The sequence below is a fragment of the Somniosus microcephalus genome, chromosome 14 (assembly GCF_052327205.1).
Source record: "Somniosus microcephalus isolate GS21.2 chromosome 14, FLI_Smic_1.0, whole genome shotgun sequence".
In the NCBI taxonomy this organism is placed as follows: Eukaryota; Metazoa; Chordata; class Chondrichthyes; order Squaliformes; family Somniosidae; genus Somniosus; species Somniosus microcephalus.
Genome location: NC_141000.1, coordinates 33,748,488 through 33,771,179, shown reverse-complemented (window position 1 = coordinate 33,771,179; position 22,692 = coordinate 33,748,488). Strand labels below are relative to the sequence as shown.

At 48.0% G+C, this 22,692-nt stretch overlaps 1 protein-coding gene across 6 annotated transcripts in view; it reads left to right on the top strand.

Moving 5' to 3' along the window:
• The first annotated feature begins 407 nt into the window (after nucleotides 1-407).
• The window catches only part of lrch1 (leucine-rich repeats and calponin homology (CH) domain containing 1), a 247,116-nt gene continuing 224,831 nt past the window's right edge, over nucleotides 408-22,692 (top strand). For 3 of the 6 annotated variants that reach the window (XR_015080796.1, XR_015080797.1, XR_015080795.1), the window contains exon 1: nucleotides 408-746. Coding sequence is in view for 2 of the 6 variants with exons in the window: in XM_086006477.1 (XP_085862603.1) it covers nucleotides 527-746 (220 nt within the window). In the remaining 4 variants the exon portion in view is untranslated. The remainder of the gene's footprint in view (nucleotides 747-22,692) is intronic. The other 3 variants (XR_015080798.1, XM_086006477.1, XM_086006478.1) reach the window with 3 other exon arrangements.

Here is a 22,692-nt window from a genome sequence, read left to right as displayed (position 1 = left end):
TGACCGGTAGTGCCTGGGGGCGGCGCTCTCTCCCTGCAGTGACAGGCAGTGCCCGGGGGGTGGCGCTCTCTCCCTGCAGTGACAGGCGGTGTCCGGGGGGCGGCGCTCTCTCCCTGCAGTGGCAGGCGGTGCCCGGGGGGTGGCGCTCTCTCCCTGCAGTGACAGTCGGTGCCCGGGGGGCGGCGCTCTCTCCCTGCAGTGACAGGCGGTGCCCGGGGGGCGGCGCTCTCTCCCTGCAGTGACAGGCAGTGCCCGGGGGGCGGCGCTCTCTCCCTGCAGTGACAGGCGGTGCCCGGGGGGCGGCGCTCTCTCCCTGCAGTGACAGGCAGTGCCCAGGGGGCGGCGCTCTCCCTGCAGTTCCCTCCGCCGCCCGCAGGCTGCGCTCTCTCCCGCCTCTCGCCGGCCGCTGGTTTCCGCCTCAATTGTGTTCTCTTCTCCGGTCGGTACGCAGCGAGAAATGAGCAGCGGCGGGTCTGCGGGGCCTGAGCGACAGAGGCAGTGAGACGGCGGCCGGCCGTAGGTGAGGATGGCGGCGGACGGGCCGGGAGCAGGCAGCGGCCCCGGGGGTGGAGTGGCCCCGGGAGCGGGAACCGGAGCTGGAGCGGGAGCGGCGCCGCTGGCCCGCAGCCTGGAGCGGGCACTGCTGGAGGCCGCGGGCTCGGGGATCCTCGCCCTGAGCGGCCGCAAACTCAAGGAGTTCCCGCGGAGCGCGGCCGCGCTCGATCTGAGCGACACGGTGCAGGCAGGTGGGTGCTCGCGATTTAACTAGCGGCTTACTAGCACAACTGACATAACTAGCGTAGCTGGCCGAGCACCCAGCACCTGCCCAGGGAGCAACTGTCAGCAGCAGCTGGTGGTCAGTGTAAGTTAGTGTAACTAGTGAGGAAGTTAGTTGTGGCAAGGTGAGCTAACTAGTGGGGTAACTGGTGTTCAGGCTGTGTTACGAGTATAACCATTGTAGATGTCAATTATAACTAGATTTGTGGGGATGGTGTAGTGGCAGCCAGTGGTTCAGTTGGTAGTACCCTCGCCTCTGAGTCAGACGTTGTAGAAACATAGCAACAATAGAAGATAGGAGCAGGAGTAGGCCATTCGGCCCCTCGAGCCTGCTCCACCAGTCAGCGAGATCATGGCTGATCATCCAAACTCAGTACCCTGTCCCTGCTTTCTCCCCATATCCCTTGATCCCTTTAGCCTTAAGAAATATATCTAACTCCTTCTTGAATGTATTTAATGAATTGGCCTCAACTGCCTTCTGTGCTAGAGAATTCCACAGGTTCACCACTCTCTGGGTGAAGAAATTCCTCCTCATCTCAGTCCTAAATGGCTTACCCCTTATCCTTAGACTGTGACCCCTGGTTCTGGACTCCCCGCCATCGGGAACAGCCTTCCTGCATCTAGTCTGTCTAGTCCTGTTAGAATTTTATAAGTTTCAATGAGATCCCCTCTCATTCTTCTAAACTCTAGCGAATATAGACCTAATCTCTCTTCATACCTCATTCCTGCCATCCTGGGTGTCAGTCTGGTGAATCTTTGCTGTACTCCCTCCATGGCAAGAACATCCTTCCTCAGATAAGGCGACCAAAACTGCACACAATACTCAAGGTGTGGTCTCACCAAGGCCCTGTACAACTGCAGCAAGACATCCTTGTTCCTGTACTCGAATCCTCTCGCTATGAAGGCCAACATACCATTTGCCGCCTTAACCGCCTGCTGCACCTGCATGCTTACCTTCAGCGACTGGTGCACAAGGACGCCCAGGTCTCGTTGCACTTCCCCTTTTCCCAATCTATCGCCGTTCAGATAATAATCTGTCTTCCTGTTTTTGCCACCAAAGTGGATAACCTTGCATTTATCCACATTATACTGCATCTGCCATGCTTCTGCCCAATCACCCAACCTGTCCAAATCATACTGGAGTTTCTCTGCATCCTCGTCACAGCACACACGCCCACCCAGCTTTGTGTCATCTGGAAACTTGGAGATATTACATCTAGTTCCCTCGTCCAGATCATAAATATATATTGTGAATAGTTGGGATCCTAGCACCAATCCCTGCGGTACTCCACTAGCCACTGCCTGCCACTCGGAAAAAGAGCCGTTTATTCCAACTCTTTGCTTCCTGTCTGCCAACCAGTTCTCGATCCAAGTCAGCACCTTACCCCCAATCCCATGTGCTTTAACTTTGCACGCCAATCTCTTATGCGGGACCTTATTGAAAGCCTTCTGAAAGTCCAAATACACCACATCCATTAGTTCTCCCTTATCTATTCTACCAGTTACAGCCTCAAAAAATTCCAGTAGATTAGTCAAGCACGATTTACCTTTTGTAAATCCATGTTGACTTTGTCCGATTCTGTCACTGTTTTCCAAGTGCTCTGCTATTACATCTTTTATAATGGACTCCAGCATTTTCCCCACTAGTGAGTTCCCTGTTTTCTCTCTACCACCTTTTTAAAATAGTGGGGTTACATTAGCTACCCTCCAATGCATAGGAACTGTTCCAGAGTCTATAGAATTTTGGAAGATGACCAGCAATTCATCCACTATTTCTAGGGCCACTTCCTTAAGTACCCTAGGATGCAGATTATCAGGCCCTGGGGATTTATCGGCCTTCAATCCCATCAATTTCCCTAACACCATTTCCCTACAAATACTGATTTCATTCAATTCCTCCCTCTCATTAGACTCTATGTTCTCCGACAACTCTGGGAGGTTATTTGTGTCCTTCTTTGTGAAGACAGAACCAAAGTAAGTATTGAATTGGTCTGCCATTTCTTTGTTCCCCATTATACCTGCAAGCTTACTCTCATATTCTATTTCCCCCCTCTTAATTAATCCAATTGTCCTCTTTTGCTGAATCCTAAACTGCTCCCAGTCCTCAGATTTCCGGGTTTTTTTGGCCAAATTATATGTCCTCTCCTTGTGGGTTCAAGTCCCACTCCAGAGATTTGAGCGCAAAAGTCTAGGCTGACACTCCAGTGTAGTGCTGAGGGAGTGCTGCACTGTCACAGGTGCCGTCTTTCAGACGAGATGTTAAACGTTTGTCCTCTCAGGTGGACGTAAAAGATCCCATGGCACTATTTCGAAGAAGAGCAGGGGAGTTATCCCCGGTGTCCTGGCCAATATTTATCCCTCAACCAACATCCTGAAAACAGATTATTTGGTCATTATCACATTGTTGTTTGTGGGATCTTGCTGTGCGAAAATTGGCTGCCACGTTTCCTACGTCACAACAGTGAGTACACTCCAAGAAGTACTTCATTGGCTGTAAAGCACTTTGGGATGTCCGATGGTCATGAAAGGTGCTATATAAATGCAAGTCTTTCTTTCTTAGTAGATCAGAAACAGGACTAAGTGGCAGGTGTCTCAAACTAACCATTATAACAACTGCCATAATTAAAATGACATATAGCTATTGTGTACTGGAGATCATTAAATTGGTGAAAAGTCAGTCTCTTGCTCTGACTCTAACTAGTATAGTTGAGTCGCTGGGATTTATTTGTGGAGCATAACAAAACTTAACTAGTTGTCTTTGAGAAAACATAACGGATGTAACTAATATAACCAGTGTTGGTCGTGTGTAACTAAAGGTGGTCAGACTGTTAATGCAGAGGATCTGTGTGAGATATCTGCTGTTCTGCATACAGTGAGTGTGAGATACCTGCTGTCCTGTGTACAGTGTGGGCGAGATACCTGCTGTCCTGTGTACAGTGTGGGCGAGATATCTGCTGTTCTGCATACAGTGAGTGTGAGATACCTGCTGTCCTGTGTACAGTGTGGGCGAGATACCTGCTGTCCTGTGTACAGTGTGGGCGAGATAGCTGCTGTCCTGTGTACAGTGTGGGCGAGATACCTGCTGTCCTGTGTACAGTGTGGGCGAGATAGCTGCTGTCCTGTGTACAGTGAGTGTGAGATACCTGCTGTCCTGTGTACAGTGTGGGCGAGATACCTGCTGCCCTGTGTACAGTGTGGGCGAGATAGCTGCTGTCCTGTGTACAGTGTGGGCGAGATAGCTGCTGTCCTGTGTACAGTGTGGGCGAGATAGCTGCTGTCCTGTGTACAGTGTGGGCGAGATAGCTGCTGTCCTGTGTACAGTGTGGGCGAGATAGCTGCTGTCCTGTGTACAGTGTGGGCGAGATAGCTGCTGTCCTGTGTACAGTGTGGGCGAGATAGCTGCTGTCCTGTGTACAGTGTGGGCGAGATAGCTGCTGTCCTGTGTACAGTGTGGGCGAGATAGCTGCTGTCCTGTGTACAGTGTGGGCGAGATAGCTGCTGTCCTGTGTACAGTGTGGGCGAGATAGCTGCTGTCCTGTGTACAGTGTGGGCGAGATAGCTGCTGTCCTGTGTACAGTGTGGGCGAGATAGCTGCTGTCCTGTGTACAGTGTGGGCGAGATAGCTGCTGTCCTGTGTACAGTGTGGGAGAGATACCTGCTGTCCTGTGTACCGTGTGTGCGAGATACCTGCTGTCCTGTGTACCATGTGGGTGGGATACCTGCTGTCTTGTGCACGGTGTGAGTGAGATACCTGCTGTCCTGTGTACAGTGTGGGTGAGATACCTGCTGTCGTGTATACAGTGTGGGTGAGATATCTGCTGCCCTGCGTACAGTGTGGCTGAGATACCTGATGTCCTGTGTACAGTGTGGGTGGGATACCTACTGTCGTTTGTACAGTGTGGGTGAGATATCTGCTGCCCTGTGTGCAGTGTGGCTGAGATACCTGATGTCCTGTGTACAGTGTGGGTGGGATACCTACTGTCGTTTGTACAGTGTGGGTGAGATACCTGCTGTCCTGTGCAGTGTGGGTGAGATACCTGCTGCCCTATGTACAGTGTGGGTGAGATACCTGCTGTCCTGTGTAGTGTGGGTGAGATACCTGCTGTCCTGTGTAGTGTGGGTGAGATACCTGCTGTGCTGTGTACAGTGTGGCAGAGATACTTGCTGTCCTGTGTACAGTGTGGGTGAGATACCTGCTGTCCTGTGTACAGTGTGGGTGAGATACCTGCTGTCCTGTATACAGTGTGGGTGAGATACCTACTGTCCTGTCTACAGTGTGGGTGAGATACCTGCTGCCCTGTCTACAGTGTGGGTGAGATACCTGCTGTCCTGTGTACAGTGTGGGTGAGATACCTGCTGTCCTGTGTACAGTGTGGGTGAGATACCTGCTGTCCTGTATACAGTGTGGGTGAGATACCTGCTGCCCTGTCTACAGTGTGGGTGAGAAAACTGCTGTCCTGTGCAGTGTGGGTGAGATACCTGCTGTCCTCTGTACAGTGTGGGTGAGATATCTGTTGTCATCTGTATAGCGTGGGTGAGATACATGCTGTCCTGTGTACCATGTGGGTGAGATACCTGCTGTCTTGTGCACGGTGTGAGTGAGATACCTGCTGTCGTGTATACAGTGTGGGTGAGATACCTGCTGTCCTGTATACAGTGTGGGTGAGATACCTGCTGTCCTGTGTACAGTGTGGATGAGATACCTGCTGTCGTGTATACAGTGTGGGTGAGATACCTGCTGTCCTGTATACAGTGTGGGTGGGATACCTGCTGTCCTGTGTACAGTGTGGGTGAGATACCTGCTGTCCTGTGTACAGTGTGGGTGAGATACTTGCTGTCCTGTGTACAGTGTGGGTGAGATACCTGCTGTCGTGTATACAGTGTGGGTGAGATACCTGCTGTCGTGTATACAGTGTGGGTGAGATACCTGCTGTCGTGTATACAGTGTGGGTGAGATACCTGCTGTCCTGTGTACAGTGTGGGTGAGATACCTGCTGTCGTGTATACAGTGTGGGTGAGATACCTGCTGCCCTGTATACGGTGTGGGTGGGATACCTGCTGCCCTGTGTACAGTGTGAGGGAGATACCTGCTGTCCTGTATACAGTGTGGCAGAAATACCTGATGTCCTGTGTACAGTGTGGCAGAGTTATCTGCTGTCCTGTGTACAGTGAGTGTGTGAGATACCTGATGTCCTGTGTACAGTGTGGCAGAGATATCTGCTGTCCTTTGTACAGTGTGGGTGAGATACTTGCTGTCCTGTGTACAGTGTGGGTGAGATACTTGCTGTCCTGTGTACAGTGTGGGTGAGATACCTGCTGTCCTGTGTACAGTGTGGGTGAGATACCTGCTGTCCTGTATACAGTGTGGGTGAGATACCTACTGTCCTGTCTACAGTGTGGGTGAGATACCTGCTGTCCTTTGTACAGTGTGCGTGGGATACCTGCTGTCCTGTGTACAGTGTGGGTTAGATACCTGCTGTCCTCTGTACAGTGTTGGTGAGATATCTGTTGTCATCTGTACAGTGTGGGTGAGATACATGCTGTCCTGTGTACCATGTGGGGGAGATACCTGCTGTCCTGTGTACAGTGTGGCAGAAATACCTGATGTCCTGTGTACAGTGTGGCAGAGTTATCTGCTGTCCTGTGTACAGTGAGTGTGTGTGAGATACCTGATATCCTGTGTACGGTGTGGCAGAGATATCTGCTGTCCTTTGTACAGTGTGGGTGAGATACCTGCTGTCCTGTGTACAGTGTGGCAGAAATACCTGATGTCCTGTGTACAGTGTGGCAGAAATACCTGCTGTCCTGTGTACAGTGTGGGCGAGATAGCTGCTGTCCTGTGTACAGTGTGGGCGAGATAGCTGCTGTCCTGTGTACAGTGTGGGCGAGATAGCTGCTGTCCTGTGTACAGTGTGGGCGAGATAGCTGCTGTCCTGTGTACAGTGTGGGCGAGATAGCTGCTGTCCTGTGTACAGTGTGGGCGAGATAGCTGCTGTCCTGTGTACAGTGTGGGCGAGATAGCTGCTGTCCTGTGTACAGTGTGGGTGAGATATCTGCTGCCCTGCGTACAGTGTGGCTGAGATACCTGATGTCCTGTGTACAGTGTGGGTGGGATACCTACTGTCGTTTGTACAGTGTGGGTGAGATATCTGCTGCCCTGTGTGCAGTGTGGCTGAGATACCTGATGTCCTGTGTACAGTGTGGGTGGGATACCTACTGTCGTTTGTACAGTGTGGGTGAGATACCTGCTGTCCTGTGCAGTGTGGGTGAGATACCTGCTGCCTTATGTACAGTGTGGGTGAGATACCTGCTGTCCTGTGTAGTGTGGGTGAGATACCTGCTGTCCTGTGTAGTGTGGGTGAGATACCTGCTGTCCTGTGTAGTGTGGGTGAGATACCTGCTGTGCTGTGTACAGTGTGGCAGAGATACCTGCTGTCCTGTGTACAGTGTGAATGTGATACCTGCTGCCCTGTGTACAGTGTGGATGGGATACCTGCTGTCCTTTGTACAGTGAGTGTGAGATATACCTGCTGTCCTGTGTACAGTGTGGGTGAGATACCTGCTGTCCTGTGTACAGTGTGGGTGAGATACCTGCTGCCCTGTCTACAGTGTGGGTGAGATACCTGCTGTCCTGTGTACAGTGTGGGTGAGATACTTGCTGTCCTGTGTACAGTGTGGGTGAGATACCTGCTGTCCTGTGTACAGTGTGGGTGAGATACCTGCTGTCCTGTATACAGTGTGGGTGAGATACCTGCTGTCCTGTCTACAGTGTGGGTGAGATACCTGCTGCCCTGTCTACAGTGTGGGTGAGAAAACTGCTGTCCTGTGCAGTGTGGGTGAGATACCTGCTGTCCTCTGTACAGTGTGGGTGAGATATCTGTTGTCATCTGTATAGCGTGGGTGAGATACATGCTGTCCTGTGTACCATGTGGGTGAGATACCTGCTGTCTTGTGCACGGTGTGAGTGAGATACCTGCTGTCGTGTATACAGTGTGGGTGAGATACCTGCTGTCCTGTATACAGTGTGGGTGAGATACCTGCTGTCCTGTGTACAGTGTGGATGAGATACCTGCTGTCGTGTATACAGTGTGGGTGAGATACCTGCTGTCCTGTATACAGTGTGGGTGGGATACCTGCTGTCCTGTGTACAGTGTGGGTGAGATACCTGCTGTCCTGTGTACAGTGTGGGTGAGATACTTGCTGTCCTGTGTACAGTGTGGGTGAGATACCTGCTGTCGTGTATACAGTGTGGGTGAGATACCTGCTGTCGTGTATACAGTGTGGGTGAGATACCTGCTGTCGTGTATACAGTGTGGGTGAGATACCTGCTGTCCTGTGTACAGTGTGGGTGAGATACCTGCTGTCGTGTATACAGTGTGGGTGAGATACCTGCTGCCCTGTATACGGTGTGGGTGGGATACCTGCTGCCCTGTGTACAGTGTGAGGGAGATACCTGCTGTCCTGTGTACAGTGTGGCAGAAATACCTGATGTCCTGTGTACAGTGTGGCAGAGTTATCTGCTGTCCTGTGTACAGTGAGTGTGTGAGATACCTGATGTCCTGTGTACAGTGTGGCAGAGATATCTGCTGTCCTTTGTACAGTGTGGGTGAGATACTTGCTGTCCTGTGTACAGTGTGGGTGAGATACCTGCTGTCCTGTGTACAGTGTGGGTGAGATACCTGCTGTCCTGTATACAGTGTGGGTGAGATACCTACTGTCCTGTCTACAGTGTGGGTGAGATACCTGCTGTCCTTTGTACAGTGTGGGTTAGATACCTGCTGTCCTCTGTACAGTGTTGGTGAGATATCTGTTGTCATCTGTACAGTGTGGGTGAGATACATGCTGTCCTGTGTACCATGTGGGGGAGATACCTGCTGTCCTGTGTACAGTGTGGCAGAAATACCTGATGTCCTGTGTACAGTGTGGCAGAGTTATCTGCTGTCCTGTGTACAGTGAGTGTGTGTGAGATACCTGATATCCTGTGTACGGTGTGGCAGAGATATCTGCTGTCCTTTGTACAGTGTGGGTGAGATACCTGCTGTCCTGTGTACAGTGTGGCAGAAATACCTGATGTCCTGTGTACAGTGTGGCAGAAATACCTGATGTCCTGTGTACAGTGTGGGTGAGATACCTGCTGTCCTTTGTACAGTGTGTGTGAGATACCTGCTGTCCTGTATACAGTGTGGGTGAGATACTTGCTGTCCTGTGTACAGTGTGGGTGAGATACCTGCCGTCCTGTATACAGTGTGGGTGAGATACCTACTGTCCTGTCTACAGTGTGGGTGAGATACCTGCTGTCCTTTGTACAGTGTGTGTGGGATACCTGCTGTCCTCTGTACAGTGTGGGTGAGATATCTGTTGTCATCTGTACAGTGTTGGTGAGATACATGCTGTCCTGTGTACCATGTGGGTGAGATACCTGCTGTCCTGCGTACAGTGTGGCAGAGATACCTGCTGTCCTGTGTACAGTGTGGGTGAGATACCTGCTGTCCTGTGTACAGTGTGGGTGAGATACATGCTGTCTTGTGTACAGACCAGTGGGATATGTATTCGGTTTTAATTAAAGATTGAGTCATTTCCTGGTGTTGTGGAACTGTTCCTTTATCAAGGTGTTAAGTTTGCTCAGTCTTCATCTTGTCAAACTGCCTCAAACCTATATCATTGAAAACGAACTTAAAGAAATATGTGTCTCTGAAGATGAATCTTGCTCCGTATACAGTGTCTGGAGTGAGTACACGGTGTTGTATTCAGTGTCTGGAGCGAGTACACGGTGTTGTACACAGTGTCTGGAGCGAGTACACGGTGTTGTATACAGTGTCTGGAGTGAGTACACGGTGTTGTACACTGTCTAGAGTGAGCACACGGTGTTGTATTCAGTGTCGAGTGAGTACACGGTGTTGTACACAGTGTCTGGAGTGAGTACACGGTGTTGTATTCAGTGTCTGGAGTGAGTACACGGTGTTGTATACAGTGTCTGGAGTGAGCACACGGTGTTGTATACAGTGTCTGGAGTGAGTACACGGTGTTGTACAGTGTCTAGAGTGAGCACACGGTGTTGTATTCAGTGTCGAGTGAGTACACGGTGTTGTACACAGTGTCTGGAGTGAGTACACGGTGTTGTATTCAGTGTCTGGAGTGAGTACACGGTGTTGTATACAGTGTCTGGAGTGAGCACACGGTGTTGTATACAGTGTCTGGAGTGAGTACACGGTGTTGTATACAGTGTCTGGAGTGAGCACACGGTGTTGTACACAGTGTCTGGAGTGAGCACACGGTGTTGTACACAGTGTCTGGAGTGAGCACACGGTGTTGTACACAGTGTCTGGAGTGAGCACACGGTGTTGTACACAGTGTCTGGAGTGAGCACACGGTGTTGTACACAGTGTCTGGAGTGAGCACACGGTGTTGTACACAGTGTCTGGAGTGAGCACACAGTGTTGTACAGAGTGTCTGGAGTGAGTACACGGTGTTGTGCACAGTGTCAGGAGTGAGTACATGGTGTTGTACACAGTGTCTGGAGTGAGCACACGGTGTTGTACACAGTGTCTGGAGTGAGTACACTGCCTTCTGCCCACAGATTTGCGACCATTTAAAGTCATTTTGGATCTGGACTAACAGTGAGTCAGGATCTCCACCTGATTAGGAAAGTTTCCCGAAGATCGTTGCAGATGTGTGTGTGAGAGTAAGGAAAAAGACTTCCATTTCATCAGTCTGGGTTGACACTAGATCCCAAGTGTGGAATGTATGGATTTGCTCTGAAAGTTGTTGGCCAGTCAGGAACTTGCCATGTGTGGAATTATAACGGTAAGCTATATAACATGACAACCATACTTTGGAGTGCTGTACTATTGGGTCGCCATGGCAACTGGATTGTTTAAAATAAGCAAAAGCTGTAATATCAGAGAGCAGCACCTTGTTTGTCTGGAGTTAGCAATAGGAGTTCTGAATTTGCATTCTGAGGGAAGGGATGTGTGATGGGAATAATAGTGAAGGTCGTCGGTATCCACAGGGTGAGGAGGGGTATGTTGCAGGAACCCGGCCCTGCTTTAGAGGAATATTTGACCCAAATTATAAATGAAGCCCTGATTAATTTGCTGATCGTGTGTAACCGTAAGCTGTCTGTGAGTGTGGTTACGTGAGACTGCGCGGTGATGGAGGGTAAAGGGCTCGATTCATTTACACCCTCTAAATGACTTCTTTTCGCTCCATTTCATGTAGCGATATGATGACGGGCAAGTAGATGTGGCTGTCTGTGTACGTTTATTGAGGGCAGTGCCTCCCCATCTAACGTGTGTCACTGAGCAGCTCTCGGACTCCTCCGGTCTGACAGAGAATCGCCCTCCCATTGTATTATTAGTGATACAAAGTAGGTATGCCAGGATACAGCAAGAATGGTTAAAACTGGTGGAAGGAAAGTTTACGGCAGAATTCAGGAAAAAATTCAGCAAGTGTGCTCAGCACTTGGGGAGGCCAGGCCTGGGTTTGGTTGGGCAGGCCTGGGTTGGGTTTGGTTGGGCAGGCCTGGGTTTGGTTGGGGAGGCCTGGCCTGGGTTTGGTTGGGCAGGCCTGGCCTGGGTTTGGTTGGGCAGGCCTGGGTTTGGTTGGGCAGGCCTGGGTTTGGTTGGGCAGGCCTGGGTTGGGTTTGGTTGGGGAGGCCTGGCCTGGGTTTGGTTGGGCAGGCCTGGGTTTGGTTGGGCAGGCCTGGCCTGGGTTTGGTTGGGCAGGCCTGGGTTTGGTTGGGCAGGCCTGGGTTGGGTTTGGTTGGGGAGGCCTGGCCTGGGTTTGGTTGGGCAGGCCTGGGTTTGGTTGGGCAGGCCTGGCCTGGGTTTGGTTGGGCAGGCCTGGGTTTGGTTGGGCAGGCCTGGGTTGGGTTTGGTTGGGGAGGCCTGGCCTGGGTTTGGTTGGGCAGGCCTGGGTTTGGTTGGGCAGGGCTGGGTTGCCTAGGCTTGGGTTGGGCTAGTTAGATGGCATAATGGGGCAGTGTAGAGTTTTTATTGTGGGTAGATGAGAGTGCGTGCCCTCATTTGGATCTATCCTGGTGTCTGGAATGTTCTGTGTTGAGGCAACTGTTGGCTGTTCACATTCAGAAAGGATCCGATTCTTCCGCCTTAAATTGCGTGGTCTCAAATTATAAGCGCACTGTTTGTTTAAGATCTGTCTTTGGGTTTGTTTTTAAATGAGGTCCCTGTTGTTCTAATCTCCTGTACAGTAATAAGTCTGGTACTGGTACTGCCCTGTCAATGGCATTGTTTGAGGTAAAGAACCAAGTATAAATGGTACAGTGTGCAATGTTTGCACCACCCAGTGGGTGAGCAGTTTACACCACCCAGTGGGTGAGGGTCTCTGCTGACAGTGGGGCATCGGCCCCCATCACTCACACATTTGGAACTGCCCACGGCGAGGTGAAGGGGTCCCTGGATTACACACAGTTAATGGGCTGGATCAGGACTGTACTGGAGGAGATGATGATATGGTGCGACTGTAGAGAGCTCCGCTACTGCCAGGAACATTCAACCTTTCTGCTGACTGGACTGTTCCCCAAGTCAACAAATGCAATTTCAACCTGTCTGTACCTGACAAAACCATTTGAGTTGCTAAAACCAGATAATCTTAGATCCTTGTATAGCATGCAAGCTGCACAACTGCCAGCCTCTGACTATTTGGTGTTTGTGGGAGCTTGCTGTGCGCAAATTGGCTGCTGCATTTCCCACATGACAACAGTGACTGCACTTCAAAAGTACTGCATTGGCTGGAAAGCGCTTTGGGACGTCCTGAGGTTGTGACGGGCACTAAATAAATGCAAGCCCTTCTTTCTTGTGAACAAGTTCTGATTGCTGTGACCAGCTGCCGTCTGTCTGTGGTGGGACTGCTGCTTATCCCTGCGTTGAGATTGAGGTTTGTCCCATTCACATTGATACTGCACCACAACCCAATTCGGGACCCTGCAGGAGAACTTGATTCAAAACCATCCTACTTCTCCACAGCGTAACCTGGTCAACCCAGGCTCCCCCGCACATCTAATGACAGGAAAACCTAACGAGGGTGTACAAACAGACCATATCCATGAATGAATCAACCGACTAAGTGTATCAGCAACAGGAGAAGTTAGATAATGATATTAAACAGCAGCTGTGCTGTTCAGACTTTAGAATGTTCTCCGAGTTTGTCGAGCAGCTGGTGGTTGTTGGTTTTTGCAGGTGGAAGCTGTAAGTAATAATTCGATTGCACATGTACTATGGCAGCAGATAGGCCTGCAATTGCACGGTGAATCAAGTTTCATTTGAGGGTCGCACAAAACATATGTCCAAACTGATTCCAATTTAATAATGAAGATTGAGGTAAAAAATAAAATAATGAAGATTGAAAACGCCAGCGCTCCTTGATTAGAATTTCCTGGTTGTGTTTGGGCAGTCCCAGCCACTTCAGATCCTTCCTCTTTGCACCTGGCAAAAGAAACAGCCAACTTTCTTTTAAAATAGCAGCGGTGCTTTGAAACGTTCCCACAGCAGCTGTTTCACAAGAGACTTGCATTTAATTTAGCTGCTAATCAGGTCTCGGGGATGTCGCAAAGTGCTTTAGGTAAAATTAATTCCTTTGTAAAGCAGTTGCTATGTAGGCAAGTGCAGCAGCCATTTTGCACAAAGCAAGATCCCACAAACAGCAGTGAGATAAGTTATCTTTTCTTTTTAGCGTTCTTGTTGATTGAGGAAGGAATGTTGGCCTGGATACTGGGGAACTCCTTACACTTGTAGCACCATGGGATCTATTACATCCACCTCGACAGGCAGACTGGCCCTCGGTTTCACATGCCATCCAAAAGGCAGTGCCGTACTTCTTCACTACTGCACTGAGGTGTCGGCCTAGGTTACGTGCTCAAGTCCTGGAGTGGGACTTGAACCCACAACCTTCTGACTCGGGCAAGAGTGCTACCAACTGAGCCATGCTGACAAGAAGACTGTGAGAGAGAGATTGAGTACAAGAGGGTGCATGATAGTGGGGCTTGGACTACAATCTTCTGACTCAGAAATGAGAATGGTACAGATCGAGCCAGGGCTGACACTTTGCTGTTCTTAAAAAAAACCTGACAAATGGCTTTGAAATATCCAATTTAAAACAGATTGAGTTTTGACCAATTGGTTAGTTTTGCTTCGAATATGGAATGAAATCTCCCGTTTTGCCAATGCCTCCTCACACCTGGACAAGAAGGTACTACCAGCTCCCACCTGAAGGAGCAGGAAGCAGCCAGTTCTACCCCTAATGAGATGTCCACTACATCTGTGTTGAGCACTGCTATTTTCATTTCCCCTTCCCCATGGGGATGGTACTTGGTGCTCATGAGGCCCCTCCCTGGTTGCAATTGGTAACTGTGCATGTGATTTAAACCCAACACAAACTTGTATTTTTGCCCCTCTTTCACCCACTTGCCCCCCCCCCCCCACCGCTCCCTCGACTAGAGGGGTCCCATCGTGATGTGTTATGTGGTGGGGGACACCCATTGTGTTGTGTTATGGGGGGCGTCCCATTGTGTTATAGGGGATGGGGAGGGGGTGTCGAGGGGGGGTCCCATCGTGTTGTTATGTGGCGAGGGTGGGTCCCATCATGTTGCATTGCTCGCTGTCGGTGCTGGTTTAGGTATGATAAATATATGATTCGACTGTAAGCTGCCTGTTGTGCTCTTGCTGCATACACTCTGGTTTTTCTAAAGCAAACAGTGGATGTACTGCTATCTTCAAGGGAAATAATTAATCAGCTGGTGAACTACCTCAGATCCTCATTCATGGAGCTATATTAAAGGTTTTGCTGCATTCCGTGCTGTAAGTAGTATTTAAAACATCGAAAATAGTCTGCTCGACCCCCACACACATCCCACAAATTATAGTCCATGAGCCTAGGCGCTGGATGAAGGGAGTGTGGGGACAAAGGAACATCTTTAACATGGCGGCTGATGACTGTGAAATGGAAATGCCATGCTCCAGGGAAGCTCTGGCACTGTCGAGAGCTCTAATCACAGCAATCAGTGGAGCATCATTGCAATCACGCAAAGCACCTCCTTCGATCACTTTGAATCTGATAGAGGTACCGTAGCCATTGATAAAAGATACATTAGACACTGGCTCGCCTCATTTTACCAGGCCCAGCACCTCCCAGACCACGGCCAATGCCATCCTTGAGCTGGTTGATTAAAGGTGTACAGCAGCACTGTGTCAGTGGCTTGTTAATGATGTGATTTTCTCTTTTGGTTGATACACAAGATGCTTCCTGTGCTGCAGGAGTTTACTGGACTGGAGTGTTGGAGCTGAGATCCTGCACCTGGCAGTGAGCTGAGTGTTTTGATTCCAGGAGTCAGGATGGGGCAGACTCTGTTTAACGATGCTCCACTCTAAAGGCCTCCAGCATATTTGGTCAGTTTGGTATAGAATTTACTGAATCTGGTCGTGGCTCCAAGGGACAAGCCATTGGGGTCTGACCAACTGTTTGTGCGTTTATGTTAACAGGTTCTTCACTGCGGATTGCCTTGGATCCTCCATGATGTCCCGTTGGAATGTTGACTGACTATTGGACATGAGGCTTGAATTAGCAAGAAGCCAAAGTCTTGGATCGGTTGTGTGCTGGGTCTGTGGATTCAATTGGTTTAAATCCCAGGAGAGCTGTTGTGTCTGTGGATTCAATTGGTTTAAATCCCAGGAGAGCTGTTGTGTCTGTGGATTCAATTGGTTTAAATCCCAGGAGAGCTGTTGTGTCTGTGGATTCAATTGGTTTAAATCCCAGGAGAGCTGTTGTGTGCTGGGTCTGGCGAACCTGATTGAATTTTTTGAAGAGGTGACTAAAGTAGTGGACAGGGGAATATCTATGGATGTTATTTATATGGACTTCTAGAAGGCATTCGATAAAGTCCCTCATAAGAGACTATTAACTAAGATTGAGGGCAAATTTTTGACGTGGTTAGGAAATTAGCTGAGCGGCAGGAGACAGAGAGTAAGGATAATGGGCAGGTTCTCTAATTGGCAGGATGTGACCAGTGGTGTCCCACAAAGATCTGTGTTGGGGCCGCAACTATTCACTGTATTTATTAACGACATAGATGATGGCATAGAAAGCCACATATCCAAATTGGCCGATGACACAAAGATGGGTGGCAGTGTAGATGGAAACATAAAATTACAAAGGGATATTGACAGATTAAGTGAATGGGCAAAACTGTGGCAAATGGATTTCAATGTAGGCAAATGTGAGGTCATCCACTTTGGACCGAAAAAGGATAGAGCAGGGTACTTTCTAAATGGTGAAAAGCTAGAAACAGTGGAGGTCCAAAGAGACTTGGGTGTCCATGTACATAGATCATTAAAATGTCATGGACAGGTACAGAAAATAATCAAAAAGGCAAATGGAATGCTGGCCTTTATATCTCGAGGACTAGAATACAAGGGGGTAGAAGTTATGATGCAGCTATACAAAGCCCTGATTGGACCACACCTGGAGTACTGTGAGCAGTTCTGGGCACCACACCTGAGGAAGGATCTGTTGGCCTTGGAGGGAACGCAGCGTAGATTTAGTAGAATGATACCTGGACTCCAAGGGTTAAATTACGAGGCGAGATTACACAAACTAGGGTTGTATTCCCTGGAATTTAGAAGATTAAGGGGTGATTTGATCGATATTTTCAAGATATTAAGGAGAACAGATAGGGTAGATAGAGAGAAACTATTTCCGCTGGTTGAGGAGTAGGGAACATAAAAATTAGAGCCAGACCTTTCAGGAGTGAAATTAGGAAACACTTTTACACTCAAAGGGTGGTGTATGTTTAGAACTCTCTTCTGCAAACAGCAATTGACGGTAGATCAATTGTTAATTTTAAATCGGAGTTTGATAGATTTTTGTTAACCAAAAGTATTCGGGGAAATGGGGCAAAGGCAGGTATATGGAGTTAGGTCGCAGATCAGCCATGATCTCATTGAATGGCGGAACAGGCGCGAGGGGCTAAATGGCCGACTCCTGTTTCTATGTTTCTATTAATTTGGTTTAAATCCTAGTGGATCTGTTGTGTGCTGGGTCTGCAGATTAAATCGATTTGAATCCCAAGGGATGTGTTGACACGTTTCTACCACTGAAGCTGCACAGCAGCCTGATCCAGGTAGCGATCATTCTGTGTCTGCATCTGACGTGCTGCTTGTGTCAGGCTGAGGACCAAGTCTGCCCACACACCAGAAAGATTCAATTGCAGTTGTATCATCAATGTGACAGGCATATGGAGAGTGGGATTCAAAAACCAGGTACATTAGATTGTTGAAATGTAAACGAAAACTGACTATCGATTGAACTATCCCCTATGGACAATTCAGGTTTAAGAAAAGCACTAAAATAAAAGGCGATTGAAGAACGATCCAATGATGCATCAGTCAGATATGTGGTTCAGTTTCTACTGGCCTGATGTTGGCTTTGAAGGGAGCTTGTTCAGACGTTTACGGAAATGGCTTTTGCTTCAAGACAGTGAAAGGATCAACCAAACAGGAATTGTGGCAGCTCTTGAAGTTCTGTCTGTACTCGGCACTTAGAATTTATTTTGAATTCTTATTCATTTGAAACATGCTGCAGCTGGTTGGGAGTATCAGAGCTGTGGACATCTTTTGCTGTTTGTTGACAGCTCCATGCAAATTGATTATGTTTGGAAGCCCACTAGTTAAACAGAGTGCCCAGTACGGGACTTAATTGAACTACAGTTTCTCAAACAGAGTGCTAATAGTGCAATGTCCCGTTCACACTCACAGCTGTAATTGTGCGTTGTCCAGTTCACAGCTGTAATTGTGCAATGTTCAGTTCATAGCTGTAATTGTGCATTGTCCAGTTCACAGCTGTAATTGTGCATTGTCCAGTTCACAGCTGTAATTGTACATTGTCCCATTCACAGCTGTAATTGTGCAATGTCCAGTTCACAGCTGTAATTGTGCATTGTCCAGTTCACAGCTGTAATTGTGCATTGTCCAGTTCACAGCTGTAATTGTGCATTGTCCAGTTCACAGCTGTAATTGTACAATGTCCCATTCACAGCTGTAATTGTGCAATGTCCAGTTCACAGCTGTAATTGTGCATTGTCCAGTTCACAGCTGTAATTGTACATTGTCCCACTCACAGCTGTAATTGTGCAATGTCCAGTTCACAGCTGTAATTGTGCAATGTCCAGTTCACAGCTGTAATTGTGCAATGTTCAGTTCACAGCTGTAATTGTGCAATGTCCAGTTCACAGCTGTAATTGTGCAATGTTCAGTTCACAGCTGTAATTGTGCAATGTTCAGTTCACAGCTGTAATTGTGCAATGTTCAGTTCACAGCTGTAATTGTGCATTGTCCAGTTCACAGCTGTAATTGTGCATTGTCCAGTTCACAGCTGTAATTGTGCAATGTTCAGTTCACAGCTGTAATTGTGCAATGTCCAGTTCACAGCTGTAATTGTGCAATGTTCAGTTCACAGCTGTAATTGTGCAATGTTCAGTTCACAGCTGTAATTGTGCAATGTTCAGTTCACAGCTGTAATTGTGCAATGTTCAGTTCACAGCTGTAATTGTGCAATGTTCAGTTCACAGCTGTAATTGTGCAATGTTCAGTTCACAGCTGTAATTGTGCAATGTTCAGTTCACAGCTGTAATTGTGCAATGTTCAGTTCACAGCTGTAATTGTGCAATGTTCAGTTCACAGCTGTAATTGTGCAATGTTCAGTTCACAGCTGTAATTGTGCAATGTCCAGTTCACAGTTGTAATTGTGCAATGTTCAGTTCACAGTTGTAATTGTGTATTGTCCAGTTCACAGCTGTAATTGTGCAATGTCCAGTTCACAGCTGTAATTGTGCAATGTCCAGTTCACAGTTGTAATTGTGCAATGTTCAGTTCACAGCTGTAATTGTGCATTGTCCAGTTCACAGCTGTAATTGTGCATTGTCCAGTTCACAGCTGTAATTGTGCATTGTCCAGTTCACAGCTGTAATTGTGCAATGTCCAGTTCACACTCACAGCTGTAAATGTGTAAAATCTAGTTTATACTCTTGAGCCGTAAGTGTGGACATTCCAGTTCACATTCACTGAGCTGTCAGTGTGCAGTTCACAATTAGTTATTTAAGGATTGCCCAGATAGTAAAAGGTGTTTGACCATCTGCCTGTTACTGTTCAATGAGGCCTCATAAAGAGTTGCTGCTGTTATGTGTTGGTGTCCCAATGTCTCGAGTTTAAAATTCTCATCCTCGTGTTTAAATCCCTTCATGACCATGCCTCTCCTTTAGCCTTTCAACGCCCCCCTCGCTCAAGAACACTGTCTCTCTGACTCTGACGTCTTGTGCATCCCTCCTCCCTACGCTCCATCACTGGGAGCCGTGCCTTCAGTTGTCTAGGTCCCATGCTCTGAAATTCCCTCCCTAAACCTGTGTCCCTCCTTCCCCACCTTTAGGACTCTCCTTCAAACCTACCTCTTTGACCTAGTTTTTGGTCTCCGGTCCTAATACTGTATATCATTCGCCTCGGAGTCCACTTTTGTCTGGTTGTGCCTCCGTGAAGCGCTCTAGGGCACTTTTCTACACTAAAGATATTCTATAAATGCAAGTTGCAGTGTCAGAGCAGACTGAGGTCCTTGCTCTTTGCTTGGGGTCTCCCAACAGAGGGAAATTTGAGATCAGGAACTTGCCCTGAGGGAAATCACAGATGTAAATCCAGCAGTTGGGGAGAGAGCTTTGAATGTGAAGTGTTTCTGTTGTGAATGTAACTCTTTAGTTACGAGGCAAAAGTCCTTTTTCACCTCTCGTTCACAAGAGATTTGCTTTAGTTTCCTTGCTGCAATCCCACAGTTACCTGACCTTGATGTTGCTGTGTACTCTGTCTATGCCAACTAAATCACCAACGATAAGGGTAACTAAGCATGAATGAACTTGATATCAGAGGGGCTGGTTGTGGTAATCACGGAGGGGCTTTCCAGTGTCTCCGAGGGATAATCAGCGGCAATTAAAGGGAAGGTTGAAAGCCCAAGCAGTTTAGTAGAGGTAATTGTTCACCGTTGCCACAGTATGAAGCAGGGTACTGGGACTGTCAGCAATCCAACAGAACAGAGCCATAGTAGGTGAACACTTGGGCTCCAGTGAGCAGATTTGGTTAAGAGGGAGAGGCGTCAGAAAACAAAACAGCAAAAATAGAAGTTTATGACTATGCCAGGAGAAATACAGGGGCAATATATTTCAGTGTAAGGGTACAGCAAAATCTTGAGTTTGTTTTTTTCCTGGTGGTTTATTTGTGCTGGTTGAGGTGTGAGATGCCAATGTTGGCGAGTACAACACACCTGTCTCGGGTCAGCTTGCCAGGGTGGGTACAGCATTTTGCAGAGTAATGCTTCCCCCTCTCGTGTTTCCCTTTATCACACCAGCCACTCTTGTGAAATCTCTCATGCTACTGATGTTTCCTTCGGGGGTCAACCACACCCAAAATGGCCCACTCCAATACTGATTTAGTTTTGCTACCATTGCTAGTTTCAGTGAGAGGCAGCAGGTGAAACCTGGGGAGTGTCTTTGGCCTTTCCATATTCTGTACACAAAGCAGCATCAGTGTCGATTTGGGTCAAGCTCTGCGCAGTTGTGTGTTGCGGACTATTAGGAATTCAATCAAGGGTCCAATCTCTTTTTGAGTGGGATCCTTGCACCCAACAGATAGAGAGGAGACTTTCATCCCATCAGTTTGAGTGGGAATCCAGCAGTGGATCCTAAAGGTGAAAGGTCAAATCTACTGTATGCCACTTGGGTCTCTTGAAAATCACATGTAGGGAAAGCAGGTGATTGGAGTGTGCTCCTGGGCCGTGATACGATGGCTGTATCTGATGGAGCTCTAGAAACATAGAAAAATAGGAGCAGGAGTAGGCCATTCAGCCCTTCGAGCCTGCTCCGCCATTCAGCACGATCATGGCTGATCCTCCATCTCAATACCATATTGCCGCTCTCTCCCCATACCCCTTGATGGCTTTTGTGTCTAGAAAAGGCATCAAGGCATCACTCTAACCTGTGATTGCGTGTTACACCCGTAACCACCTCCCATACAGGTTGGATATTTTTGTAATGTGTAGTGTTCCATATTATATTAACAGCGAGGGTTCTCAACGTTTGAGCTTTGGTTGGTAGATTGTAGTTTTAGTACTGCTCAGCTGTCTTCTGTGGCACAGCACCTGTGATGTGAGGAATCTCAACAAAAATATAAAATTTGGACAAATTAGCTTGTGGATGAGGAATGTGCAAGGGTCAGTTGACAGAGTGCTGCTGAAATCTAACCCTTTATTGGTGTACTAGCTGGGGAGCCCCGCGTTGCGAGGGCAATTTTGGGGCGCTTGGTCTCCCTGCCCATGTGTGTCCCCCCTCTCCCTGTCATGTCCTCTCCCTGCCATATTTGATGAGTCACCGGTGTGCGGATAAATGAGATGTTGTCTTAAAGAAGGAAATTCATTCAGTTCGAAGTACTCCCCAACATAACAGATTTTTATGAAACATTAAATTGATCCTGTGCCAACATCACAGTTGATTGATGTTGAGTACACTCAAAACAAATTTCACCACTGATATGCCACATATTTATCTTTCAAGGAATGATTGATTGGAAAACTGCTATTTGGGAAGCAGTATTGCTGTGGCTCCTTCCAAGGTGATGTGATGTAACCCAATCTGTGTGTGATGTGGGAACATATTTCAGTGGCTGGTTGATTGACACCAAACCACCACCTGACAGTGACGTTGGATAGTTTACTTAATTCTGATTTGTGTTTAGCTTGACTTTAGTCAGACAGTGTAGTGAAAGTGCTTGCTTTCCACTGAGAAATGTCAGCAATTTCTGTTCTCCCAGCTGACTTTGGCTGCTATTGGTGAGAAGGAGGTCAAAGGGAAGTTCGGTTCGGGGCACACTGCCTGAAGATTCAGCTCCTGTAAGACTGTGCTACAGGAGGTGCTATATCAGTACGTCCCAAGGGTAAAAGTATTGTGTACTACGCCATTCCATTCCTCTTAAATCCAGTTTTTTGAGGAAGGCCTTAAATCTGTTTCATGAGTTAAGGAGAATTAAATCTTATCAAAGTCACTTGGCGCTGCAGTATGTGCAACGGTCTTAAAAGATAATGTATAAGTTTTAGGGAACATATTATTATATTTCATAACTTGTAAATTTTAGTGTGATGCTGAGGGTGTGTATAGATTCACATGTATCTGCGAGTTTGCTTTGACACGTGTATGTTGTAGTGACAGTGTAGGAATGTGATGGCTCCGCACTGGAGCGGGGAATAGAACATCATCATCATCCCTTCATCCACTAAGGCTGCTCTCTTTCACTTTCATGCCTCAGGTTTTCTGGCTTCCTTGGTTGCCGTAGTAGTTTGATATTAAATAAGAACATAAGAATTAGGAGCAGGAGCAGGCCATACAGCCCCTCGAGCCTGCTCTGCCATTCAGTAAGATCACGGCTGATCTTTGACCTCAATGCCACCTTCCCGCCCAATCTCCATATCCCTTGAGTCATCTAGAGTAAATCTATCAATCTCAACCTTGACTATACTCAACAATTCAGCATCCACAGCCCTTTGGGGTAGAGAATTCCAAAGATACACATTGCTAAATCACATTTGAAGAGTGTTGAACTCTATTAAAATCTCTAATTGTGGGGGTTGGTGGATACCGGGTGTGATTCTGCTTTCTCGGAACATCTTTTACCCGGAGTAGCCAGATGAGTCCATTTACCTTGTGATGTCGAACTCAGCTGGAGTGTGAACATGCAGCATCAGTGCTGGCTTGTGGATTTCCAGCAGATTAAAGTCCTGTTTAATCGTCTCGTTCTCTGTTTCCAGTTGAAGTCTCTATATTGATAGAGGTGCAGCCTCCTGATCAGGGAGTTGAATTGTACCATTTGAACATATTCT